This window comes from Melanostigma gelatinosum (assembly GCF_949748355.1).
Source record: "Melanostigma gelatinosum genome assembly, chromosome: 20".
Lineage (NCBI taxonomy): Eukaryota > Metazoa > Chordata > Actinopteri > Perciformes > Zoarcidae > Melanostigma > Melanostigma gelatinosum.
This window is the reverse complement of record NC_136653.1, coordinates 9,399,090-9,423,690: the sequence shown is the minus strand read 5'-3', so window position 1 is coordinate 9,423,690 and position 24,601 is coordinate 9,399,090. Positions and strand designations below refer to the sequence as shown.

At 41.0% G+C, this 24,601-nt stretch overlaps 1 protein-coding gene across 1 annotated transcript; it reads right to left on the bottom strand.

Moving 5' to 3' along the window:
- Nucleotides 1-2,268: 2,268 nt before the first annotated feature.
- Nucleotides 2,269-24,158, bottom strand: LOC306794210 (receptor activity-modifying protein 3). The gene is made up of 4 exons (XM_079292189.1): nt 23,946-24,158; nt 11,827-11,856; nt 11,250-11,409; nt 2,269-4,418 (listed from the first exon to the last, which is right to left on the bottom strand). The coding sequence occupies exons 1-4, from the start codon at nt 23,995-23,997 to the stop codon at nt 4,163-4,165; spliced, it is 498 nt and encodes a 165-aa protein (XP_079148315.1). The 5' UTR covers nt 23,998-24,158; the 3' UTR covers nt 2,269-4,162.
- Nucleotides 24,159-24,601: the final 443 nt, after the last annotated feature.

Genomic DNA, 24,601 nt, shown 5'->3' with positions numbered 1-24,601 from the left:
TCCATGGATCCAGCTGTCCTGTCTCTTTGTAAAGGTCAAGATAATATTGTTGTCCGAATAAAAGAATGAGGTCTGAACGCACGCAGACACACATGCTTGACAGAGTAAACTCTCTCTGTGTTCTGAGGTGTTGAGGCTGAATAAACTCGATTCATTTTCCAAAAGCACATTTTCTCTGGAGTGTGAAAGAAGTCGTTCATTAAGTTTTCCACCTAATCTAAGGAGGCTTTCAGAAAGTCTGACTTTTCCTGTCTTACGTACTAGTTTTGCTTTGTATCAATAAAGGGCTTGTTACACCAGCAAACAGTCAAACTAAATGTGTTCATTGCCGATTGTCTTCCTGTATATAGAGTGTAAGTTAAAGGCTAACACCCTAGCCATCCAAAACATGCCAGTTCTAATTAATAGCTCTACGAGTTCCTTATTATTTCTCTGTTCCTTCTGTTTTCTCCCCCCTGCCATTTTTTCTCTAGGTCGCTTCGGCACAGTTAAGTTAACAAGTTTATCAAACCGAGATATCTGTACCATTGTCTCATTATTGTTTAAAAGACATACCACTTTTGTGGAACAGTTTATAAACTGTAGGTAACCGAAATAAAAGTAGGTAGATAAGTAGGCTTAGTAAATGAAACAAAAAAAAACAATAGCTGCAACACAGTTAATGAGCTACGATGTCTTCCTCCATTTTGGACACGCAGATTCTCGGTTTGCACAAAAGGACGCTCTGTCAATGGGGTTTATGAGCCAACAGCAAGTTGAATACGACACAATGTGTTCTCACTAGCTCATCCACTGATGATACATTTTGTCAGTACAGATGCTGGTGTGACCAGGTTTTGGTACAAATATATATTTGTCATAGAAATTGTTGGGCTGTAAACTTTTCTTCTGGTAATGGTGCTGAACATGGAAGTAAATATAAAGAGCTAAAAAAAGTTGAGAAGAGCTTCATTTCACACTCCTACGGTACAATGCAGATCGATCAGAGATTGGAGATTCATGTATTTGTGTCAGCTTCTCTGTCATATGGTGTGTCCTCCCGATTGCTAAAGAAACGAAAAGGCAAACTGGGACCGGAAGCATAGTTTTGGTTTGAGTGTAATTGTAACCTTATATCTACAGTAAATAAGTCAGCGAGCAGATCTTCAAATGATAACGTGAACGTGCCGATGCAAGCCTGTAATGATTGCGTTTCATTTTGACAGTGATGGATGTTTAGTGCCACACTGACACACTCATTATAAAACCTCTCAGATGACACATTAAATGACTGAATGAGATGAATTGGACAGCCTGGCAGGTTTTATTTGTAAACGGGGGGCCGCTCAGGCGGGTGGAGCAGCTTCTGGACGACATCAGAGGTTTGTTTCATGGAGGAAACACCTGCAGGCTGTGTGATGAATGATGACACTTACTGAATGTGGAGCATGTGAGTGTTTGTTTAAGATGACCCCTGCGCTGGGCTGGAGCTCTTCCAAAGGGAGGTTACACAAAAACAATCCTACTAAAAACCCACCAGAAAGTTAAGTCTAAAGGAGTCGGTAGTAGAAAACTGAAGGAAGGCAGTTTGAATCCAGCATGGGAATGTCGGACCCTGCCACTATCAGTGAAAAAGACTGTATAGAGAGGGAGTTACAGAATGTAAATACAATGAGTAGCTATTGCAGGAAAAAATGGCAACCATATAGTGTCAAAAATGGGGTTTGATTTTGGGAAATCTTAAGAATATTAACTTTAACTTGAGGAGTTTAAGAGGTCTCTGGCAATCTGACAGGTATATTGACTGTTTTTGTTGGCATCTAAGTGGTTAATGACTGTTAGGCAAGGTTTGTAAATGTAAATTAGCATAATTTAAACATTTTAACAGCGCAATAATACCATATAGGGCTATGCATCCTGCCCCATATGTCCTGAAGTCCAAATGTTTTTTTAAAGTAATGAAATATACAATCCATTCGTGAAAAACGTAGGCTTGGTCAGCGGTGGACTAATTGCACTTGACTCCTACGACAGGTCTGGTAAATTGTGTCCGTACCTAAGAGAAAATTGAAAATATAAGAAAATTGGTGAATGCAGACCTGTTCGTACGAGTGCTTATTGCGTGAGGCCCGATGAGTTAAATCACAGATTGCAGAAATTGAGCTAGAAAGTGCTTGTTTTCTGTGTACTTGCTTTGTTCACGTAATCAAGGAGAGCAACCACTTATTTTTAGAGATTTAATCAGTTTCCATAGACAAAAGTGTGAAGGTGAGGGCTGACATACAGAGATTGTTGCCTTATGCTTTGGAAGAAAAATAAAATGGCAGTGCTTGGTTTAGTTTGCCTCGTGGATGTTGAGGATTGCGGTTCAAAGAACCAATGAAGTGCGTACATTAAATCAAGCCGTTCCCCAAAGGGGTTCACTTCAAAGCATCAGTGTATATTTCTCACTGGTCTAAGTAACACTGGAGAGTCAATGCAGATACAGTAGACAGCACGGACGGAGAGCATAACTGTACAGTATGAGGTTTCGATGTCAGTTCATCGTTCTTTGTTTCCATTGAGAACCCCCTCTTTGTGAGTATCAACAGTATTTTACTCAACAGTATCTGATAAGTAACATTGTTATAAAACAGTCCCTTGAGGCTCAGGTAGTCACACAAGAAATGTTAGTCCCAAAAGGTATGGATCATCGTGTTGCTTTGTTTTTGGGTTGCACAACCAGTGTATCCTTTCCAGTGGTGGAGTAAGATACAACTTGCAGAATCAGTATTAAGTCCAAATTTGGCTTATTTTCTTTTCTCCAAGCCATCATAGTATCATGTTACAATGTTGTTCTCTGGGAGTCATTTCCCACCAGTTTAGACTTCAGTCACTGCCTTAGTGACGGGGCTTAGTGGATACGTTGGACTTCAGCAAAGGTTCAGAGGTCTGACATAAATCTCCGAGGTCAGCGATCCAGATCCATGAGCTTCAAAGAATGCCCAAAGATGTAGTCGAGTGTCCCGCTCGTCAATTTACCCATTGAGTGATGTCAAAGTCAAACTCCTCTGTGTCTCTAAGAAAGAGTTCGACCATTTGGGAAAATATACTTATTTGATTTTTTTTAGTCGAGAGATAAATGAGAAGATCAATACATACAATACTCTTTCGTGTCTGTACGCTAAAAAAATAAGCAGCTAGTTAGCTTAGCTTAGTTTAAAGGAATACTTCACCCTTAAAATTGCCATTTGTATATCAATTACTCACCATGTGTTACCTTGAATTCTTGAGGAAAACAGAGTAAATGGGGGCCTCGTTTAACAACAGCAGAACTATATCATTATCCAATAAACTTTTGTTAATCCAGTAGCATGCTCAATACTTCACTAACACATGCATTGTTGCCAAAATCTGACGATTTAAAACACTTCAGTTCCGAAGAGTTTTCTTCCAGAATCCCAGGTAACACGTGATGAGTAATTGGCATACAAATGGTCATTTTGTGAGTGAAGTATTCCTTTAAGGCTAGATACAAGGTAAACAGCTCATATGGCTCCATCCAAATGTAACAAAATCCACCGACCAGCACCTCTAAAGCTCTGTAATTAACAAGTGTTATCTTGTTTTACAAAGTGTAAAAAGCGATAAGTTGTGGTTTTATGGGGGTTCTTTACTATGTCTTGTTCAGGTGCTGCACCAAAATGTATCATTCTTCTGTTTTGGTACGGAATAAACTAACGTGATTGAGTGTGTTAATAAGTAAGCTATATGGTTGCTGTTTTTTTCTTTTACTTTTGGAAAGAGCCAAGCAGCCTGTTTCCTCCTGTTTCTGGCAAAAAAAGACTATTTCCCCCAAATTCTACTGTTGACCATAAACACATCAGATGTTCAACAGTGCAATTAAATCCTGTGCTTAAAAGTCCTGTTGAGCATATTGAGCATATTGAGTCAATGTCAGTCCTGTGAAATTGCAAATAATATTTTAAAATATTAAAGAAAATACTACTTTGTACTCCAAGGCACTACCTTCCTCATTTTCCCTGAAAGTTTAGGTGATTTGTGGCATCACTTATGGGGTAATTGGATCAGCTGAAGCAACCTTCCAAAACCTTTGTGCACGCCTCTAAACATAATTGTTTTAGTGGAGAGGTCCGAACTCAGCCCGTCTCCATCTTCTTCAATCTTCCATCTTCCTCTCCTCCTAAGCCAGGATATCACTCCTCTTGCTGCACCAGACCACCAGGGCGATCATGGCCAATGTAAGGACAACAGGGATGAGGATCAGGATGGTTAGCTTGTCGTCCGGCGGGTCCACCCATACCCCCTGACCCATGGGGCACTTGGAGAAAAAGTGCTTGTGTATCAGGATGATGTAGCTCTCCACCAGCGGATTAGGCCAGTAGCAGCTGACGTTTTCGGCCTTTTTCTCTGTGCAGAGGGTGAAGAGGTGGTACTCACTGGGAAAAGAAATGGGTGAAAGAGACGGGAAGGATTAGAAGAAAATCACAACTGACTTCTGTTTGGGCACACAATAATTTAAAACCCTATTACTGTTTAGCTGGTATTCCTCAAAGCAGCGAAGGCTCTGCAACTAATCCATCATTGTGACCAGGGATATTCTGCCATTTATTTTCTGGCCTACTACTCTGCTCTATTTAAACAAGCTTTCAGTGCTGTTCAGAGCCTCCGTAAAACTTTCCAGGCTCAGAGCTCTGCTTTGATGAATCCATTCAGCCAACCCTAAACCCTCTTCTTTCTCCATCCTGAATTTCAATCAGCCAGATCCAGATTTGTTTCTCAAGACATCCTGGAGCCATTGGTATTCTCAACAGCACATCTAGAACATAATGTAAAGAACTGTATTTCGCCACTCCACAAATAGTTGTTAATAAAACATGGAAGTATCAGAGCTTTCAGGCAGGAGTGATCAAAATGCAGCATGCAGGACTGTAGGGAATAACAAGACTTTTGAAGTTTTTTACACAACAGCTAGCTGGTTTTCAAACCGTCCACACACAATAAACAGGGTATAAAACAGCTTGAACAGGTTCACAGTTGATTTACTTATATTTTGGCAGAGACACATTATATTTGTGCATGCCAGTTTCTGACGACATAAGATACCGATAGCTGATACTGAAGCTACTGAGAGCTGAGCTTTTGTGCCAATGTTTACTTTCTAATATGATATATTTTTTTAGTAGCTGTGCCTACGGTGTGATAGAATCTGAATTGTAAGTCGCTTTGGATAAAAGTGTCTGCTAAATGACAAGCAAGACAACCCACCACATCTGTTTACTGGCTGATGAACGCTGCACATTCATGTTTCTTAATGGTGTTGCAAATGTTCATTTGATGCACCTCTAAATATACATTTTAGTGAAGATGGTTCTCTCGACTGGCTGATACACTATGTGAATGCTACCGACAGTCACTTCATACATGCATCTCGCTCACCTTGATGCATTCACATCACAGACACACACTAACACACACTAGTATAAGGATGCAATGCTGCTTCTCTTCATTGGCATTTACCGTTTCCAGTTGTTTGTTTGTCTTCTGAGACTGATGGCTCTGCTTCGTGGTAAATCAGATTAAACGAATAAACACTTAAACAGTGCGGAAGAGAATTTCTCGCAAATGAGGCAACGCCTTTTTTTGGACTATGTATCCCATGTTTTGTTACTTAGTCATCTTAGGTAGATGATTGAAGTGCGTAAATACTCGTATAGACACACTGTATCGGCTTATATCCAACGATAACAATCAGGTTGGCTGAGTGTTTGGCCAGCAGCTATAGCACTGCAGAGATGCACGGCTCATTTGTCAACGAGAGGAAGCTTTGCAGGGGTCTCTGCTTGTTTAAACATGAGGCCCCTTGCTCTTCCAAGGCCGATCCCCTCTCACCATGCTCTTGTTCCTCTTGTGCCTTCGCTCTGCCTATTTCTTTCCCGCCTTCTTATCACCTTCCTCCAGGCTCCAAAGTAAACTGCCGCTGAGAAAGTCTGTGTATCCTAAATGAAGTATCATACACGAATACACCCAAATGAAACATTCCTCTCATAAAAAATGTGGACTAATGCAGGCAGTGTTCCTGGAAAGGCAAGTCATGTTGTGTTTCCTGCTACGTTTAGGCTATGAAACAGTCTTTGTTAATATGTTCTTTCATCTGTCAATCACACTTGATGTGTCAGACATCACTGAACAGATCAGAAGTTGATAAAAGGTGCTTCTGACTCTTTGAAATCTCTCTCCTTATCCTTAGTTTTGAGTCGGTAAGCATTAAGGCTTGAGCAGAATAAGAAGAAAATGTCAAGAACAGAGCTCAGACTTTACACCACCCAGCCTGCACTTCAGGTAGACCAAAACAGGCCTTGAAAGGATCCAAAAAAAACTAGAATTACCAATCATATTGCAGTTGGCTGTCCAAAATGTCATCACGTCAGCTTTTTATGCTATAAGACATCTGTGTGAAATTGTCAGAACTAGCATATTAATTCTTGAGTTGTGGACAAAAACGTGTTTTGTGAGGTGACAGTGACATTTGACCACCAAAATCGAATCAGTTCAACCTGGAGTCCAAGTGCACATGGGACAAGTTTGCCTTAAATCTCCAATTCTACTTGGTCCTGTGTTATGGTGTTTCTTTTGAAACCAGCAGGGACTTTCTGTATTCAGACAGTATTCAACACCAACAGTACCCCTGTTCAAAAACACACAATCAAACTGACTTTAACCACCTCAAGCTGTTTCACTAATCTTCAATTTATATTTCCATAAAGGATCACTCCAGGTCATTTTCAACTTAAACCTTATTTTACCCGTTTTGAATGATTTGCGTTGTGAAATTCAACAGATCCCACAGGGTTGTGTCGCGTAGCACAGCCAGCAGATCATTATGACTCGGACTCCTGTTGTGATCCCGTCATGCATTTACCTGACAAATGTCAGAAAACACCTGCCTGTACTTTGACTTTAATACTACTTGAGACACAGTGGCGGGCCGTCAGGGCCTGCAAGGCCTTCTCTGCTGGCCTAAACAGAATCACAAAGCTCTATATATATATATATATATATATATATATATATATATAAAAAAGATCTATTTTATAATTGAATAATTTTTCTTAAATACACTACATGTATTATAATTTATAAAAATATTTTTCCCATTATCTTATTTTCTCATTGCAAAGCTACTGTCTTCCTCAGTTGCTCTGCTTCCAGTGCAGCTTGTTTTAAGTCGAGCTTTTATCCAATCAGATCTCACCTCTGTGTCTCTATGTAAGAACAGAGCCAGAGGCAGAGCCAGAGGCCTGCAGACTCTCACCTGCAGCCAGTGCAGATTAAAGTGAATGGGGACGATATTGTTGATTGTCATCGTGTTCAACCAATCAGATCTTTAGTTTGACATGTTGGGCGTATTCTTTGACGTGTCAGCGCCTGCTAGCCAGCCTATAATGACGTCAGCATTACGTGCAGCTCAGTGTTCATCTGTAGCTTTCCCGCTCGCTGCAGAGTGTGCTGTGATTGGTCAGTGGGCGAGCACGTGACTATCGTGAAACAAAACTTAACAGCCAGCAGAGGCTGATGGGTAGTGAATCACATCACGTGATGCAGTTCAGCCAATCCAAATGCATTCTGACTGAGTTGAGCTGCACCATGACAGAGAGTGCTGAGAGGAAGAAAGACACTGCAGAGCAGTACGTTCAATGTTCAAGTTGTGAAAGTAAAATCCTATGTAATCTCTTTGGGTCATGGCTTGTCATTAAGGAATGACAGTGGATCCCACAGCCAGACCAGCTGAGAACATTATATTTTCCTGAATTTAGGCTTTTGCATTCTCTAAATGCTCGACTCGTACCGAAAGGTTTAATACGAAGACGTACATAGTTACAGCCTTAAAAATGAGCTGTGGTGCCACCATAAGGTGGTATTTCAGCTGCAGCACCAGCAGTGAAGGCCCAGGTATAAAATGCACGGCCCGCCACTGTTGAGACACCATTTGGACTTGAGCTCTGTAATGTAAAATACTTGATACTCTTCAATACTCCCACTTGAACAATAATGGTTGGACCAGCTTCATGTTCTGAGCCACAGCAGAAATCCAGTGTTCAGTGTAGCTCTATTTGAAAATCAGAGTATTTTTTGGGCTGTCTCTAAACTGTATTAAAGCTGAGATTAAATGAGAGGAAGCGGTTGAACTTGGATGAGAACTACTGTTGATCCCATTTTTTGGTAAACTTGCATTCAACCGATTGTTTTGGGGCAGTGGAAATGAGTTTTCAACACAACACCAACAATTACTAATCTAATCTAATGTTGCAAACGTGTAAGCAAATATTTGCCTACTTACCCATCAAACGGATAAGGAGAAACATTAGCATTCTTTGGTCATTTTGTTTGTGCCTACCCAAGGAATATTAGTTCAATCACTCTCTTTTAGCTCTGCTTTTGGTCTCCACCAAGTCCTGTTGGAAATATCTGCCTCTTTAGATGCTAAGTGTTCCACTATGTTCACCAGTTAGTTGCCAGCTGTTGTTTGGTGTTGCGTAGTGTACAGTGGATGAGCTTTTTCGCCAAAAACATCTGCCTGCTGTGTCTGGTCATGAGAGAACTATGAGAGAACCAAAACAGTAGGTTTTCAGGCCAGACGACTGAAACAATCATCTGAATAACACTAATCGCTCCATACAGCTGAGGCGGAACTGCAGAATCGGATGACTGAGTCGGTTGACACACAAGTAGTGCTTTGATCCATTAGAAGAATATTGACTGTAGCAGCTTTAACTTAGCTTTGGCATTTGGTTTGCTTTGTCAACTGCCTGGATCTAATTTCACATTTCATCGTACTACAGTTTTGCTATTTTCTTTCCAATTATTGTTTCTGTCCAAGCATTCCTTATATACATTTCCACAAGGCATTCATGAATTCAGTGCCTACAAAGGTCCCACTGCTGACAGCCAGACCAATAGATGGCTGTTGAAATGTCTAAATGGAAGAGTCAGTTGCTAACTGGCCTCCCAAATGTTTACCATGACCATAATGGCTATAGTCAGCCATCTGGCTTTGTGAGCTTCATGTTTAGTTGACACAGTTACTCTTGATGTGGTTAATTTCATCCAAAAGCTTACCTTTATCTCACATTTTGGACTTCCTTTAATTTTAAATTTCTGAAATAAATCAGTGTATGAATGTGAGAAACTGTATTCGTACAAAAAAAAACTGTTGCTGCTAAAAGGTATGATGAATTTTCCTGGAAAGAAATAATGGTTTAAAAGAAAAACAGAGAGAGACGACTGATGGATGAAGCTCGTGGTTCCTCTTCCCAGAATCTTTTATTACATTTGTCCTGAAACTCTTTGAATCAGACGATTATTTTGGCGTTGATTTTAAGCTCCCATGTGTATGTGTGCGCAAGAAACCTCAAGTCCCATGGCTCTCTCCCTCCACCTCTGGCTCCGCAGTTAAAAGAAAAAAAGGCCGAATGCCAGAGGTTAAAGGTGAGCGGAAGGAATGAGGTGGAAAGCGGGATAAAGATAGATACAGATGGGTGGTCAAGGCTCAGATGCTCTTTAAAAACAGCTCTGGTTTTGGGAAGAAAACCTCCAGCTGTTCTCCCTCCCACACACATCCAACCAGCTGTATGAGGCTGAGATGGATTCCAGTCTTTCTATCAATCAAGTGTTTTGTTGAAAGTGCCACCATGTAGAACTGACAACCCTTTAACTGAGACTACAAATATAGAGCAAACAGACAGGAAGACAACAGTACATGAGGAAAGAGGACTGACAAAGATAAGAGGGTGACTTTATATAAGCAGACAGTTTAGTTTTACTCTTTCACACAAGAGATTCTCTACTGTTCTCAACATCAGCTCTTCATTTTTGGGCCAACAAGGAGAATATATGGGCTCTCGGGGAAGGGATGCGTTTCTCTGCTGCAGGCCAATTTTGGATAATAACAAAACCATTTAATGGCAAAGAACACCAAAACCTATTTTGAGAATTAAGCAGGTACAGTTATTCCCATGCTGCTGGGTTAAAATCTTCTTATCGGCATAAATAAGGAGTAGGAGCGTAGCTGCTGATGATCCATTTGGGGAATGTAAAAAAATCACGTTAGGCAGTGAGAAATGCCTCAAAATGCAATTATAACTGAGCTGATTCTGTGTGTGTGTGAATTTCTGAATGACGGCATCTGCTACATGTGATGCAAACAAATGCAGCTAGGTATGGAGGACGCAGCAGAGATGTAAACAAATATATGACGGCATTATTCGGATACACTGAGTGAGGGTCTCGGGACAAGAGGATGTCAAATGTGTACATATTGTAAAGCCCTCTGAGGCAAATTTGTAATTTGTGATTTTGGGCTATACAAAAATAAATTGAATTGAATTTGTCATCTATTGACACAATTTGCCTCAACTTTCACACCACTTCCTCTCATTCAATTCAGACTTTATGTTTTCAGTACCGACATTAAACCACGTGGTTGCTGAGTGTTAGTGCTAACAGCTAAAGCAGTATGACTTTCCATGATGCTAAATCCCCAAAATGTAAATAAAGACACTTCAATATTCGGGGGGGGGGGGGGGGGGGGGTTATCTGCATAACTTGCCATCAGTTTTTCAACAGATTTGTGGTGCAGTGCAAATATAAAGCTTGACAGATGTTGCACAGCTGTGAAAATCCAATAGTGAAGCCTGCACCTTCAGCACAGAAGACTACTACTACTACTACTACTACTACTACTACTACTACTACTACTACTACTACAGAAGACGAGATGAAGTTAGGGAGCGTCTCAAAGTGCATACCAAATGGCCAAGAGATTGCTGCAGATTTCTTTTAAATTCAAACCAACCTTAATTTTCAACCTATATTTTCACGAGGATCTTTATTCAAGGTCCAATGAACTTTCACAGCCCAATTTTTTGTCAGTAGCTTTTCATTCATTTCCCTTCATTCCAATTATAAACACACATAGTTGATGAAAATCATGCAATATGGCCCAATGCAATTTAGACTTGTAGCTATTTACTCACTGTTAAAACTTACTTTTCTTCCACTAAGACTATTCATGTCCATCGGATCTTTAACATTAACACGTCTTACTCATGGCAGTAGCTCTGCCCTGCTCTCATACAGCGGTTACAGCTGATACCGGCGTCCTGACAGAGGTTGTTGTTGCAAAAACATAGCACGCACCTACCCTCTAGTTCCCCCCGGTTACCACTGTTATACACTGTTATATACTATACATAAACATAATGTAGTACCTGATGAAGTGTGTGAGGTTACACCAGTACTGTGGATCTATGTGACCCATGTCCCGCTTGAAGCCCTCTCCACAGACCTCCACCCCCAACTGCAGACGGGACTCATTGCAGGGTTTCTTCGGCCGGGGGGGAGTGGGCTCGATGTTGAAACTGTCAGTGGCTGCGGGAACAGAAAGAAGAAGATCACTTAGAGCTCACGTATCCTGCTCAGTGGGTGTTACCTCTGATAAATGGCCATGTCAGTAAAGTCACTGAAATGAAACATGACAAAGATGGATGTTGGCCTGTATTTTGCTGTTATTTGTGAGCTGTGAATTTGAAAATGATTTCTTTTTCTTTTTCTCATTATCTCCTGTCAGAAAGCTGTGACTTGTGTTTTTTATCCTCTCCATTTTAATTTTAATTTCCACCCACTACCCTCTTAGAACAGTGGAAATGTCAGTTTCAACGTCCCACTAACGCAATCTTATTTTTCTTTGCTGCTTCCTATTGTCGCTGTTTTTCTGCAGCAATTCGGTTCAGTTTTCCCCGGAGACTGACACAGCGTGATCTCATTTCATGAGATGGATATGCTTACCTGACAACCCCCTCATCATCCAGGCATTGACTGTAAAGACAAAAAAAGAAAAAGTGTGTCAAATAGAGTACATGACTAAGGTTCCCACACATTCAATAAGAAAAACAATATTTCTGAATTTCCATTTTCAGATTTCTGCTTCTCTCTGTGACCGTTGATCAATTGATTGCAATCAACTTGTCAATCTCTGTAGTGTTCAGCATTGATAACGAATCAGTTTTAAACAATGCAGGGACTAACTGCTCAAAACATAAGAGCCACAGTGGGCTGTTAGATGGGGATGTGCAGACAGCAAGTTCCACAAGCACCACAAGTATGTCATCAAGGTTTCCCAACCCGAGGCCCTTTTATCGACCTGTTGCATGAGCTCCACTGCATTTTCAGCCATGCTAGCAGCAAAACCTCCCATGAGCCTCGGCTGTAATTAGTGCCAACTAAAGTTTGCATAAGAGAGTGACAGTGGTAAACTCTAATACCTGATAAACATCAGCAGATTATTTGGGGGCATATAAGAAACAGATCATCTTTAGTCTTCATTTATTTGTGCGACCATTTTCGTGGCTTAATGCGACAAAAAAGAAAATTCTACAAAAATAAATTATTTGTGATATGCACTGTCTTTTCAGTTTCCTGCGTTTTCATATTTTCAGTGTTTATGGTGAACACCCAGCAGAGGTAAAGAGGAAAGAGACGGAGCGAGAACAAAAGATTACAGTTGAAGGGAATTGTCCGCTGAATGCAGAAGTGCATCCATCATACACACTTTTAATACACTTTCTCTCCCCTCCCTGTTCTCTGATTCAAACTCACAGCCCACTTGTTTTCCGCAGCAGAGAGTCACGGATGACCAAAGCGAAACGTGCTGCTGCACAGGAAGGTGTATCTCCCTTTGAAGTGGCACACTTACAAAGCAAAGAATCAGTTGGAAAGATGCCCCTCAGGACAAAGACTGCTTGCAAGTTAGCGTGCTAAATATAGAGACTTCCTTGTTTGAGGATGTTTTGAGGCGCAGTGGTTGTGATGGGATGAGATTATTTTATTCATTCTGTTTGTGTGTTTGTCTTAAATATTCTATAGATCGAGTATTTGAGTAGATGCTGGCCTGGTTTTATTAGCTGCACTTTAATTAGCTTTTTTATATGGTTCCACCCTGACAAGTTGTTTTTTAAATGTAGAAGACGGTTAAGTTCACAGATCCTTCAAAGAAATATTCTGACACTTTTGTTAATTGTGCTTTCTTGTTGAGAGTTAGATGAGAAGATGTGTGCTTTTCTTTTCTAGCTCGCTGCAATAAAGCAAATCATCATGTATCCCCAAATATCAAACTATTGCTTTAATATTCTCCAAAACTTCTCCAACTTAAAAGTACTAGTGTTAGCATTGAAAACCAGATTTTATACAAATGTGTAGTTCCGGAGTACGGTCAACTGGTCTTGTTTTATTTTGGGTTTTTTTTAAGATAAAGAGCACAAACCAAATAAAGTGATGTATGGCAAAGCCCAACCTCTCAGACAGATGAAAAAAGTATATATTTATGAATTGAACTTGCTGCATTCAAAGATATAAGTTATAAGAGCAAGAATGCACAATCGCATAATTCCTGCAGCGCTGGATTCCAACAAAAAAGGTAAAAGCTCAAGGATGACAGGGACTTGGACTCAGATGAGCTGTTTCGGAACAAAAGGGGCCCAGAAGGTGACAGGCGAGTTTATCAGATGGGATCGCGAGGCAGCCAGGAGCACTGCCTGAAATCCCCGAGCTAGTCAGATGTCACAAAGTGAAATGCCCATATGCTCATCTGTGTTTGAGGCCCATTGTTCTCTCAAGACATTAAATCCATTTCCTGTCTTCTCTTCAAGGTACACACAGACAGAAAATCATTTCTTAAGATCACAAGAAAGTACGGTATGTCCATAGTGTCTAGTAATCAATACATCACATCCAATATTATGGCAAATTACAGAGCACTCTGAAAATTGCACTCTTTGAAAGTTCTACGACTTCAAAACTTGGCTTTCAGCCCGCTGGTTTCCACAGGTCTCCTGTTTCCTACAAACCTGACACATTTCACACTGCAGTATAGATTCATTTAAGTAGTGTAGCTGTAGGTCAATAATGTAAATGGATGGCCATTGATTTCACCAATTTAAACAGAAAAAGTGAATATCTTTTTGTCTAACATTACTGATTTGGATGTTTTCTTTATAAAGTGCATGACCAGATTACCAAACACCGTCTAGATTAACAAAACTAAATACTGTAAATCTGCTGCAATAGTTCCACTGAATGCTTTCATTTTCAGGGTTTGGGTGTCTGCGTTTATATCTTCTTCATGTTGTATGCAAATTACTATGTAAAGGTTAAATCAGCTAAGAGTATATTGCCTGATGCCAGTATTCCCAGTAATCTCATTAAAATAAACCTGTGCTGCTATAACGCATACATTGCATATGCTGCGTCGGACAATGCTTTCTGTTCGGCATAAAGTTCAACCACGCGGTTTCATACGAACTGCTGAATGATTATGAAGAGACTGAAATCTGAAAATAACACACAACAATCTAGCAGCAGGATTCCCTTCAGCATGAGCTCTGCACAACAGCAGCAGGGGGAAGTTTGAAACGAAACCCACTCGATCAGCTTCATGAGCTACAGGAAGCAGTGAGTATCTGGGAGATTTGATTGACTTATCGGCTACAGTGCCAGAGTATGAATGATAGCTGCTTGGTGCATCTCTCATCCTGGCTATGAGAGTTTGGCAAATCAAAGCATTCTGGATTTGGATGGCAGATACAGAGATGGGACTTTCGCCAACTGTTTAAGTATTATTAACTGTTAGTTTTTTTCAACACTGACATTATCACATTGTAAAGTTGCTGCAGCGAATGTGAAAGCCAATTGTTCATCTACACACAGATATGGAGGAATAATTAGACATTTTGGAAAACAGGCTTATTTGCTTTTCTCTTGGCAAGAGTTAGATGGGAAGCGGCAACACATTGAACTCTCCACACGAAAGCAAATTGTACTTCTCTAAATATCAATCTGTTGCTTTAAGTCCAATAGTTTCACACATTCTAGGATAATCTTGGAACAATGTGCAGCTTTGAAAAATGTACATACAGCATGTATGTAATATCTGTTTTGTCTAGAAAAGCCCAAAGCTCATCACAGGGGACAACCACCAACAAACAACAGCCTTCCAGCAGCATCTCTTCCATATACTTCTGCAGAGGAGAACAGCAGCAATGCAATTTATCTGTTGCTGCCACTACTATCACAAACGGTGAGTTGGCTGCGAGCCGTAGATTGTAGCAATGTCTTTTCAATTTACCGAAAACCACGAGTGTCTGCTGGCAGTATCTCGGTGCAGCAGCCCTTTTTGAATTGCATGAGCTGAGCTGAGACGGCTGTCTGTGTATTTCTTGTCACTTCTAAGAAAATGTAAATGAAATATTTCAAAAGTAATCAATTTCCATTCATTGAAGGCTCTCATTAAGAACCACAATGGGGTACTACAGACAACTGAATGGTTGAGTTTCTCATTAGTCACATGTAGGGTGATGGTTTTCATATTTGTTCATTCATCCGGCTGCTCTACTCTAATTTCAAAACAGCTTTTCATGAGACAACCACATCAATTATGATTATGAAAAGGGGGAAACTGCTTGCATATCGGAATAAACGTTTTGTCAAACATCATCGGCAAAGTCATATTTCAATAGCTTTTTAACAACCTTTTGTCATGGCTTCGAATAACATTGTGCATGCCTTGCCTTGTCCAATGCTTTAATATGAAAGCACCCTCAAATTGCTATTCATGGCGCAATAACTAAACGATTGATAGAATATTAAAACGACACAAACATAATAAAAGTGGCATGATTAAGTCTTCTTTTGTTTCTTAATTTATTCTATAAAGGAAGGAATCACCCATCCTGCAGGATGTTCATTAGATACTCTGCACGTGCGGGGTTTAAAATGAGCAAGAAGCTAATTTATTATTTATTAATTTATGTATTAACAGGCTGTAATTATTGGCTGCCTTCAAGCCTCCATACCAACTGAAATGTGGCCTTAGTTCTACATTGAAACAGCAATAAACTTGTGAATTATGCAGACCAAGCAGGGCTATTTTAAACTAGGAGATCACTAAATCAAGGTGCTTGAAGCTTTTACACACTTGCCTGCGTGCCAATCGAGTATCTGCTCAGTTGGCACCCTGTCATCCACTGCCTGTTAGGTTGACAAGATAAATATTGATGAGAAGAAATAGAAGATGAAGGAAAGTAGATGAATTGCTAGAACTGTCCAAACAGCACAGGCACCAAGTGGCGGGACTTGTTCAACAACCCCCACCATATATCAGGTCTGCCAGGTCATCATCATCATCAGGACAGGTTGGTTGAAACACATGGGAGGATGGAATAATGCATCCCCAACAGGATATGAAGAAGGTTTTGTCTCACTCCGTATCTATGCCGAGGGCAATAATGTGTTCTATATTTAAAATCGAATCTGAGAAATTAAAAAAGGGAAATAAATCAGGTGTCCTTTTGTCTATTTGTCTTCCTGCTGCAGCATCTGTCTTCCACTGTGTCTTCCTCCACAGACCTAAGTCACTGAAAACAGCAGCAGTTATCGTGCTGCGTTCCCATACTTCAGAACTGAAGACCACTGAAGGATTATGAACAAACGGTGCACATGTGACGCGAATCAGGCAAAGACTTTGCTTTTCTGAAAACATTTGAGGCTCGTTTTTATCTGCCAACAATGCTCAGCATTCATGAATAACACCCTGACCTCTCGCTCCACTGTGAAGATCATTGAGTTCTTAGCTGTTCAAGCCGCGCAGCCCCCCCATGTCCAGCATCTGCAGAGAAACAACTGAGAACACAACCCTCCCAAGGAAATGTTTATTTTGTTTGCATTGCAGATGACCTCTAAGCAGGCCAGAAGGAAGCAAAGGAATATAACGGGTATCTTATTTCAGAACAGCGGTCAAATGAGACTTTTGTGAGAAATTGTTTTGCAGATTTGTTTGCAGAAATTCTAATCGATAAAGATTTTTAAAACATCACAATAACTTTAAGAAGCTTTAGAGACCAACGAAATGTTTTAATGTTCCCTCTCCCCTTCAGATGAATGGCAAGCCTTTTAACTACAGCAGGCATAACAGAGTGAATGGCAGGTGCATGGAGAGTGTGATGTGGGGATATCGCACAATTTTACATCTGAAAAAATGCTTCAAGAAACACCTGTACTCGTCCTTTTCGTTGTTAAATTAGGACTTGCTTACTCAACTAATGCCAGTTACAAAATCTCATTTTGCATAGTAAACATACTATTTGACGAGTTGGTAGTGAGAATGTGTTGCAATATACTCCCTGTTATCTGTAGAGCTCACTAACAGGAAAATAAATGACCTCGTAGAAGAGGGGGCCACCGTGGCATCCTCATCTGACAAAACAAGAAGGGAAAGATGTTGCTGTGAGAGGAACACGGTGCTGCCCGGGTCACGTTAGGTTACACAGCATCACTACAAATCATTGTTTATGTGAGAGGATCCCCGCTGGTACGAGGTTAGAAAAGAGAAAAGAAAACAATGTGACAACAGCAAATAAACAAAGTTTTGCTCAGTCTGACAAATTCCAACAAATATTCAGCTATTAGAGTAGACATATTGTATTTATGGTCCCTACACACAGTAATAAAAGTCTTGGCGCACCGATATCTTTGTACTTTTGTTTCACTGTTCAATAGCTCATATCTTTTCTGCTAGTATTATCCAAAAATTGCTATGTTCCTTTTTTCATGTTCCATAATATATTCCCTTCTCATGGTTGAAAACAACAAGTTGTAACAAACTCTTTTCAGTCGTTTTTTCTGTCGCTGTGTTCACAAAGAACTCTCCTTCATACAGAAGATCTATCCAAACTGGCTGATATCAAAGGGACTGTTTCTCGATTTTTCACATGCAGTAGAAACAGTTTACAGAGCGGATCGGGGATTTTCCTGAGTAACTAAGATATCGTTTTTGGAAAGAGCAACAAGAATGTCTCAGAAAGCTAAAAGCTGCATTTTTTTCAGACACTTGGTCACAGCGCAACAAGCTTTAAATCCAATATTTCCTATTGCAATTAGCCAGAAGACTCAAAAAGCTACTTAGAGCTAAAAGTATTGATTATAGCTTCAAGATCATATGAATCATGATCAATTGTAATATTATACAGTTTTTTCTGGATTTTCTCTATATTCTCCTCACTTGGAAAGGTGCCAAATTACAGCAGCTTTATTTTTAGCACATAGGTGGCATCAGTATAAATCAGTACACGTATGGAAGTGAGCAATAATGTGTTGACAGCATTGCATTTTGTTAAAGCAAGCTGTCTGATTAGCTCTGCTTTCAGAACAATTTCAGCACATTTGCCAGCTCATATCCAACAAACACTGCAAGTTTACAGATTATGAACATCAGTTCTGAGATGGATATGTCAGCTGTCAATGACTGAGAGGACTGCTGCTACAGGACATTCACATCTTCATTTCTCCTCAGTCAGCCATGGCTACCAGCCGCCTGCCGCTGCTTCCACTCTAAAGCCTCAGACTTGATAAAAAGCTTCAGATGTTCTGAACCACATTTTTGGAAATGCCCAGAGTCACAGGCAAACACATGTGATTCTTTTAATGTCCTTGGCTTAGTTTGGAAGTTGTTTTACTCAAAAGCAAAAGCAATCACCTCCCATTGGAGATGAGAAAACTATGAGAGGAAACTACGTAATCAGTTTCTATTCTCACACAGTGCTCATAAAAACAAGCCTGTTGGATTCGCCACAGTGATAGACTGATGGGTGATTATCATTCAGCAAGCAGCTGGTGAGGAATGAACAAGAAAGCTGTTGGGAAAAGCAGAAAAATAGGTAAATCTGGACGGTGAATATTGCACTAAAGGCAAAACATGTTATTCTTATGGTTGAGTGCACGTTGCCACTGATTTCCTTTTAAACCAAAGCTAGCCTCTCAAGGATAAAGAAGAGTGTCACTTCTTTACATGCGGTGCAAGATAAACCCAGACGGATACTCCCTTCTCTCAGGCCTGAGTGAAAGGATCCAGGCTGGTCCTGTCAAAGTGTGTGTGTGGGGGGGTCAAAGAGAGAGAGGAAGAGGAGACTGGACAATGACACACATGTCCAAGACAGAAGAATATTGGCAAACAAAAGCAGGAAGAGAGGGAGGAGAATAAAATGCCAGTGGCGGAGGAGAGAGAATCTGTGACGGGGGACTTTCCGGAGGCAAATGCAATTTTCTTTTTAAACCTGTTACACTGTTTGTATGTGTGTAAGGCAGGTGGTGGAGCGGGTCGGCTTGTGATTGCGCGGTTGTGGTTTGATAGCATGTTGTGGGTGAATACGAGGCTCTATGAATGGCGTTTGGGATAACAGCTCTATATAAATGCCGTCAATTTACCATGTGGAGAGGAAAATTACCGGCAAGCTTCAGCAGAAAAGGCCCCCGCGGTGAGAATCCATCTGTCTATGAGCTATCACTGCACTCAGCGGCTCATGAGCATTTTGTCTGAGGAGCGCCTAAACGAAATGGGGGAAATAAAAACTGTCTTAGCATTTGTTTTTGTGAAAAAGTGTATTCGTATGAGCCTAAACAGGGCAGGCCTGATAAGGAGCACGGATGTGATTATAACATACTGAATTGGCAGAATCAGCACAGATGAATTCCCAATCGTTCTTCCTTAGCAAAGATAATTACCCGGGAAAATAACATTAGAGAGGCAAAGCAATTCAGGCTTTCATTAGTATTCCCCATGCACGTCCGAAAGCCACTCTATTTCACCCTCTTTTTGACAAACCACAAAAATGAGCTGCGTTGGAGTGCTTGACTCCAACAAAAAGCAAACATTTGTTATTTGAAATAACATCGTGACAGGCATTAATTATCCCCTTTATGTAGGCTTTCTGTTTCGAAAAACACCAAATTCTTCTGATACAAAAGACACAAAGCTATCGAGGTTCAATCGAAATGGTTTGCTTTTTCTTCTCAGATAAATGAGGTGTTTAAATTCGGGCTCAATGTGAAATGCAGGACACTTTACTGTTGTGCCCCCTTTGACCAAAATGACACATGCAATTGATGCACTCTTGACCGAACTTGTTAAACCACAGCAGCAGTAAACTCTTTACTCCTCTGAGTGATGCAGTCCCCCACAAAGCCGATCGGTTATAAATATGTCAACTTGTTCTGGCCATGTGCCTTGTGCCGTGGCACAATCTGTGTGATAAAAGCCAGAGCACAGCGAAGGAAGGAATGCATTATCACTCCGACTCTGGCCAAATTCTCATCAGGGACGTAATGGATATACAAATGGACAGATGGGATAATATAGCAATCACATAAAGCGATGGTCAAATCGTTTTACATCTAACTACCCCATTTACCCCATTTTCCTTGAAAAAATTGATTGCATAAAAGGCAATTGAGTCAGTTGTTTGTTCGGCATTGCCAAAGACCTGTGAGGCAGCAGGACTGTGCCAACAAGCTGTTCATCTGCCTGTTTGACAGACAAAAGGGCGGTGAGAAGAAGACAGCAGAGGAGGCCAAGAGGGAGACAGACAAGGAGAAAGTTTGGCACGCAGAAACAGAAACTCTGTGATTGAGTCATGAATTCAAATTGCAACACCAGGTCAGAGACTGAGGACAGACGGGAGTGTGAAAAGGGCAGGAATGAATCTAAGCCCTTCATTGACATCTTTGTTCGGAGCCAATACCAAAGAGAACTGTAACATCACTGGGGCAGCCCTTCTGTGGAAGTATCTGTGCTCTCTTTGCTCGCCACTCTGTTAATCAAAAACGAACAAAATCAAAATCTGACTCGTGCTAATTTGTGTGATCGACCAACGACTCAATCACACAGGGTGCAGTGGATTACCGTTGGTTAAACCGAGACAGATGTAAGAATTTTCCTCATTCAGTTTGTCAGACAGTTTCAAGTCATTACATTGTGTCTGCTGTCGTCACATTTACTAATTTCACCAGACCATTACTTTTTGGCGGTGCATCCAAAAATTGATAAAACTATTTCTGGCCCTCTCCTGTCATCATCAGCTCGTTTCAGTCTGTCATCGTTCATTTCAATCACCAGTTATGACTTCCATTCAATGCTCAGTTTATTCGTGCTCATCATTCTATTCTGAATATCTGACTGGTGTGTGGCAGAACACCGCCTCTCTGTCAGGTCTCCCATACTCTGATATAAAGAGACCACTTAAAAAGTTGAATCCATCATCAAACTAGTTGCTACTGAATATAAATATATTTCTAACGACATTGTTTGTGGTGCTCTTCCACAGTCAGATGGAATAGTCATAACAGATAAGCGTTGAGGTAATACCTGTTATGTATTAAAGTAAGTAAGTAAAGTAAGTCTATAAAGTATTAAACGCCTCTGCAGTCAGACACACACTGCGACTTGGAGTCAGCAAGACCTCAGCATGAGACTTTGATGAGGGAAGAGACAAAGATCAAGACCTTTCTGATACATGAATCCTTTTACAGGCAACTGAAAGATGAATAATGCTCTCAACATGCTTCCACTGCAGATGAGCTATATAGAGAAATATCAAACCCCCTACATCAGCAAAACATTTTATCCGCACAAGGATTTCTTACACCAAGCATGTTTGCAACAGTTTCAACTCTACATGGTGACTCTTTAGGGTGCAGTGACGGAGATGTGGACGTCTGAATGCCGAACAAGCCTAGCGTGGCAGAATGGACCAACTACTGTCCGGACTAATCAGAGATATTCCGAAGATATTTCGCTGTTTCTTTATGTGTTTGTGAGTGTCGTGAACACCATGTGACCTTACTGGTCAAAATTTGCACTGGGATGGCATATTTATAAATTCTGACTGCACATCTGTAGTTCTTATAACTTTTGACACTTCACAATTCTGGGTGTTTTTGTAACTGTGTCGTTTTAAAAAATATGGTTTAAAATATTTCTTAATATTTGTGTCACACCCTCTATCCTTACGCCCTTGATTCAGAGAAGGGAACCCCCTTGGTCTTTTTATGTCTTTTTTACAGTAAGACAAATACCAGATTCATCCTCAAGGCTGAACAAATCAAAATGTAAACTTTTCCACTGATCACACCGACACGCGATCTGCCCTTTTCCCGATATCTGACTAAAAGCAACGTCTCACATTTACTTTCATTTCATCAAATGATTTGTCATGATTGCTGAACTTGAAAGCATTTCATTCCCTGGAACGTGCAGGTGATAAACACCACCGTGTATAACGACACCCGTGTGTAAAGAAACTGCACGGCTTATGGACATCAGCCACATGCGCTGAACTGAGCTCAACACACTGGCAATAGCAAATGCACTATGAATAGCATTTCACTCAAATAATTCTCAAAAGTGCTGTTTTTCAGATGGAGCGGCGGAACCCCGAGGCATTTTACCTTGCTGTGAGAGTGTATAAATAGCTGTTTATTGGGGTAAGCAGATGCTTCGCAGTCAGATGGAGTCGCTCTTTTTTTTTTCCTGCGGTGCAGATGGGGACCATGTACTCTAGTTCCTGCTGCATCAACCACACTTGCCTCAAACTGAAAGTAACCAGGGTGATCTGGTTCTCCTTGAACGCATCTGGCCTCCACCTGTCTTCTTTCCAATGTGAAATGATTTTTGGCTAGACGCAGCATGTCTTTACATCATTGGGAATATAGCCTCTCATTGCTTTGATAGCAGCCGCAGCTGCTGGGGAATTTGTCACAGATGAGTCAGTTTGATCACACAAAAAATATTTTTCTCTGTTTCCCATTACCCGAGCATTTTCAGAGGCCGAGCTATTTTTCTGCTTGGCCGTACGGTGCTGCAGGGCCACAGCTGTTACATGGTCGAGATCCAGAGGAGTCCAGGCTGAAGGACTTGGCCAGACATGGACCACATTCTACATACCATGTAAAACTCTGAACATTTTCAAAAAGCCTTCCTAAAGAGTGTTGCATCTTTCGTTATTGATCCATGTTTAGGTTGACCGCTCCAGAGGAACCAGGGTAAACAGCAACACTCCTCCAGATAAGCGCCTCGGTTTGAAGTCTCTCTGAACCACAGGCCTTGAAATTGAAATCCTATATCGACCGGCTCGTGCGTCCACATGGGAGGAAGCCAGGTCATTTCTATCAGCGTCAGACCAGGTGGCGCCGAGACCAAATATCAGCTCAACAACTGCTCACTAAGAGCGCTCAGCTTAGTTAACCAGCTCCTGAAGAGAGTCACTGTGCTGCATATCAGCTCAATACCTGAACTCCTCTTCAGCACTGAGTCATATGTGCCCAGTGCTGCCTCTGCTCTGCTTACACTGCTACAGTTATAAGAGATAACATGGCTTAGAATAACAACAGATTATCTAAATGCATGCTTTGGACTCATCTCAATCATCATCTCAAACGCCCAGCATCACTCTGGCGTCAATACGGATCAGGACACATTCGGAGCATCGGCACAAACATCGTAATCGTGACAACAATTCAACTAGTGTGTACGTTTCAGCGAGGATTCGCCGCTCACACACATGAAACATTATGTCATACATGATTTCCTCCTTGTACCACCAGCTAATGAGCCAGATCCAGAAATCCCCATTGGACACGATATAGGTCAGCTCTGTCCACTGGGGCATGGTGGCATGGTGCAGTATACTGTATATTCCCCGTTCAATGCATGTGCTGTGAGATGTGATTGATGTTCCTGATCCTTCGCAGCAATCCTTATTATGTGCACTTTGCAACCTGACACACTGAGGCAGCACTGAGGGGCACATAATGTGATAGATAGAAGCATGCACGATGAACAGTGATACATTGGAGCAGTAATACACGAGATAGAATACTATTGAGTTGCTATCGGCTATAGATACCTGACTATTGGGGAAGTGGGCAAAATCTGCTCAAACAAGGGGGCTTTTGTGTGATGCTGTCTTAACACAATATCCATTTTTCAGTCGTTATAATGTCATATGATATAATATAATATAATATTATATGTAATGAAATCTACAAATAAAGAAAAAAGAAAAAGAAAGATCAATACTCACGCAAAATCCCGACGACAAAAAGTTTCAGTCCTGTGAACTCATTTGTATCCATCACGCTGCGGGAATCCAGTCGGACTTTGATATTGAAACCTCAACTGCAGCTCCGTGGCAATGTGCGTTTGAAGCGAACCATTATTAAGATCATCCCGAATGTGCAAGTCCGAGCTCCGTCATGCTCTCGTGAGCCAAGATAAATTATTGAAGGTTTCGGAGGGGGGGTGGGGGGGAACCGGACCAAAAAAAACCCAACAACAACAGAAATCTGATCCAAGAGCGTGATTTCTAACTGTCCTCGTGGTGATCGCGACCACTTCTGTCTGCAGTCAGAAGTCCGAGCTCAGGACCACTCAACACTGTCCTGCATCCTCTGTGGGAGGAGAGGGGGGAGGAAGAGGGGGGAGGAAGATGGTAGGGTTCCTCCGAAGCACAACTGGATTATGTTTACCGAGTAACTGAGAGTCAACCCTTTCATCCTCAGCATGAATTGGAGACATTTAAATGTGAAAGAACCCAACATGTAACAGTGGAAAAAAGGCTTACAGCAGCGTTTTCTCTGTATTTTATTCTTATTGTGTAGACATCTGAACACATGCACAAACAACTACAATTAATAAACAGTCAATTACAAACAGTAACATGTCGATTGTCTCCAATTA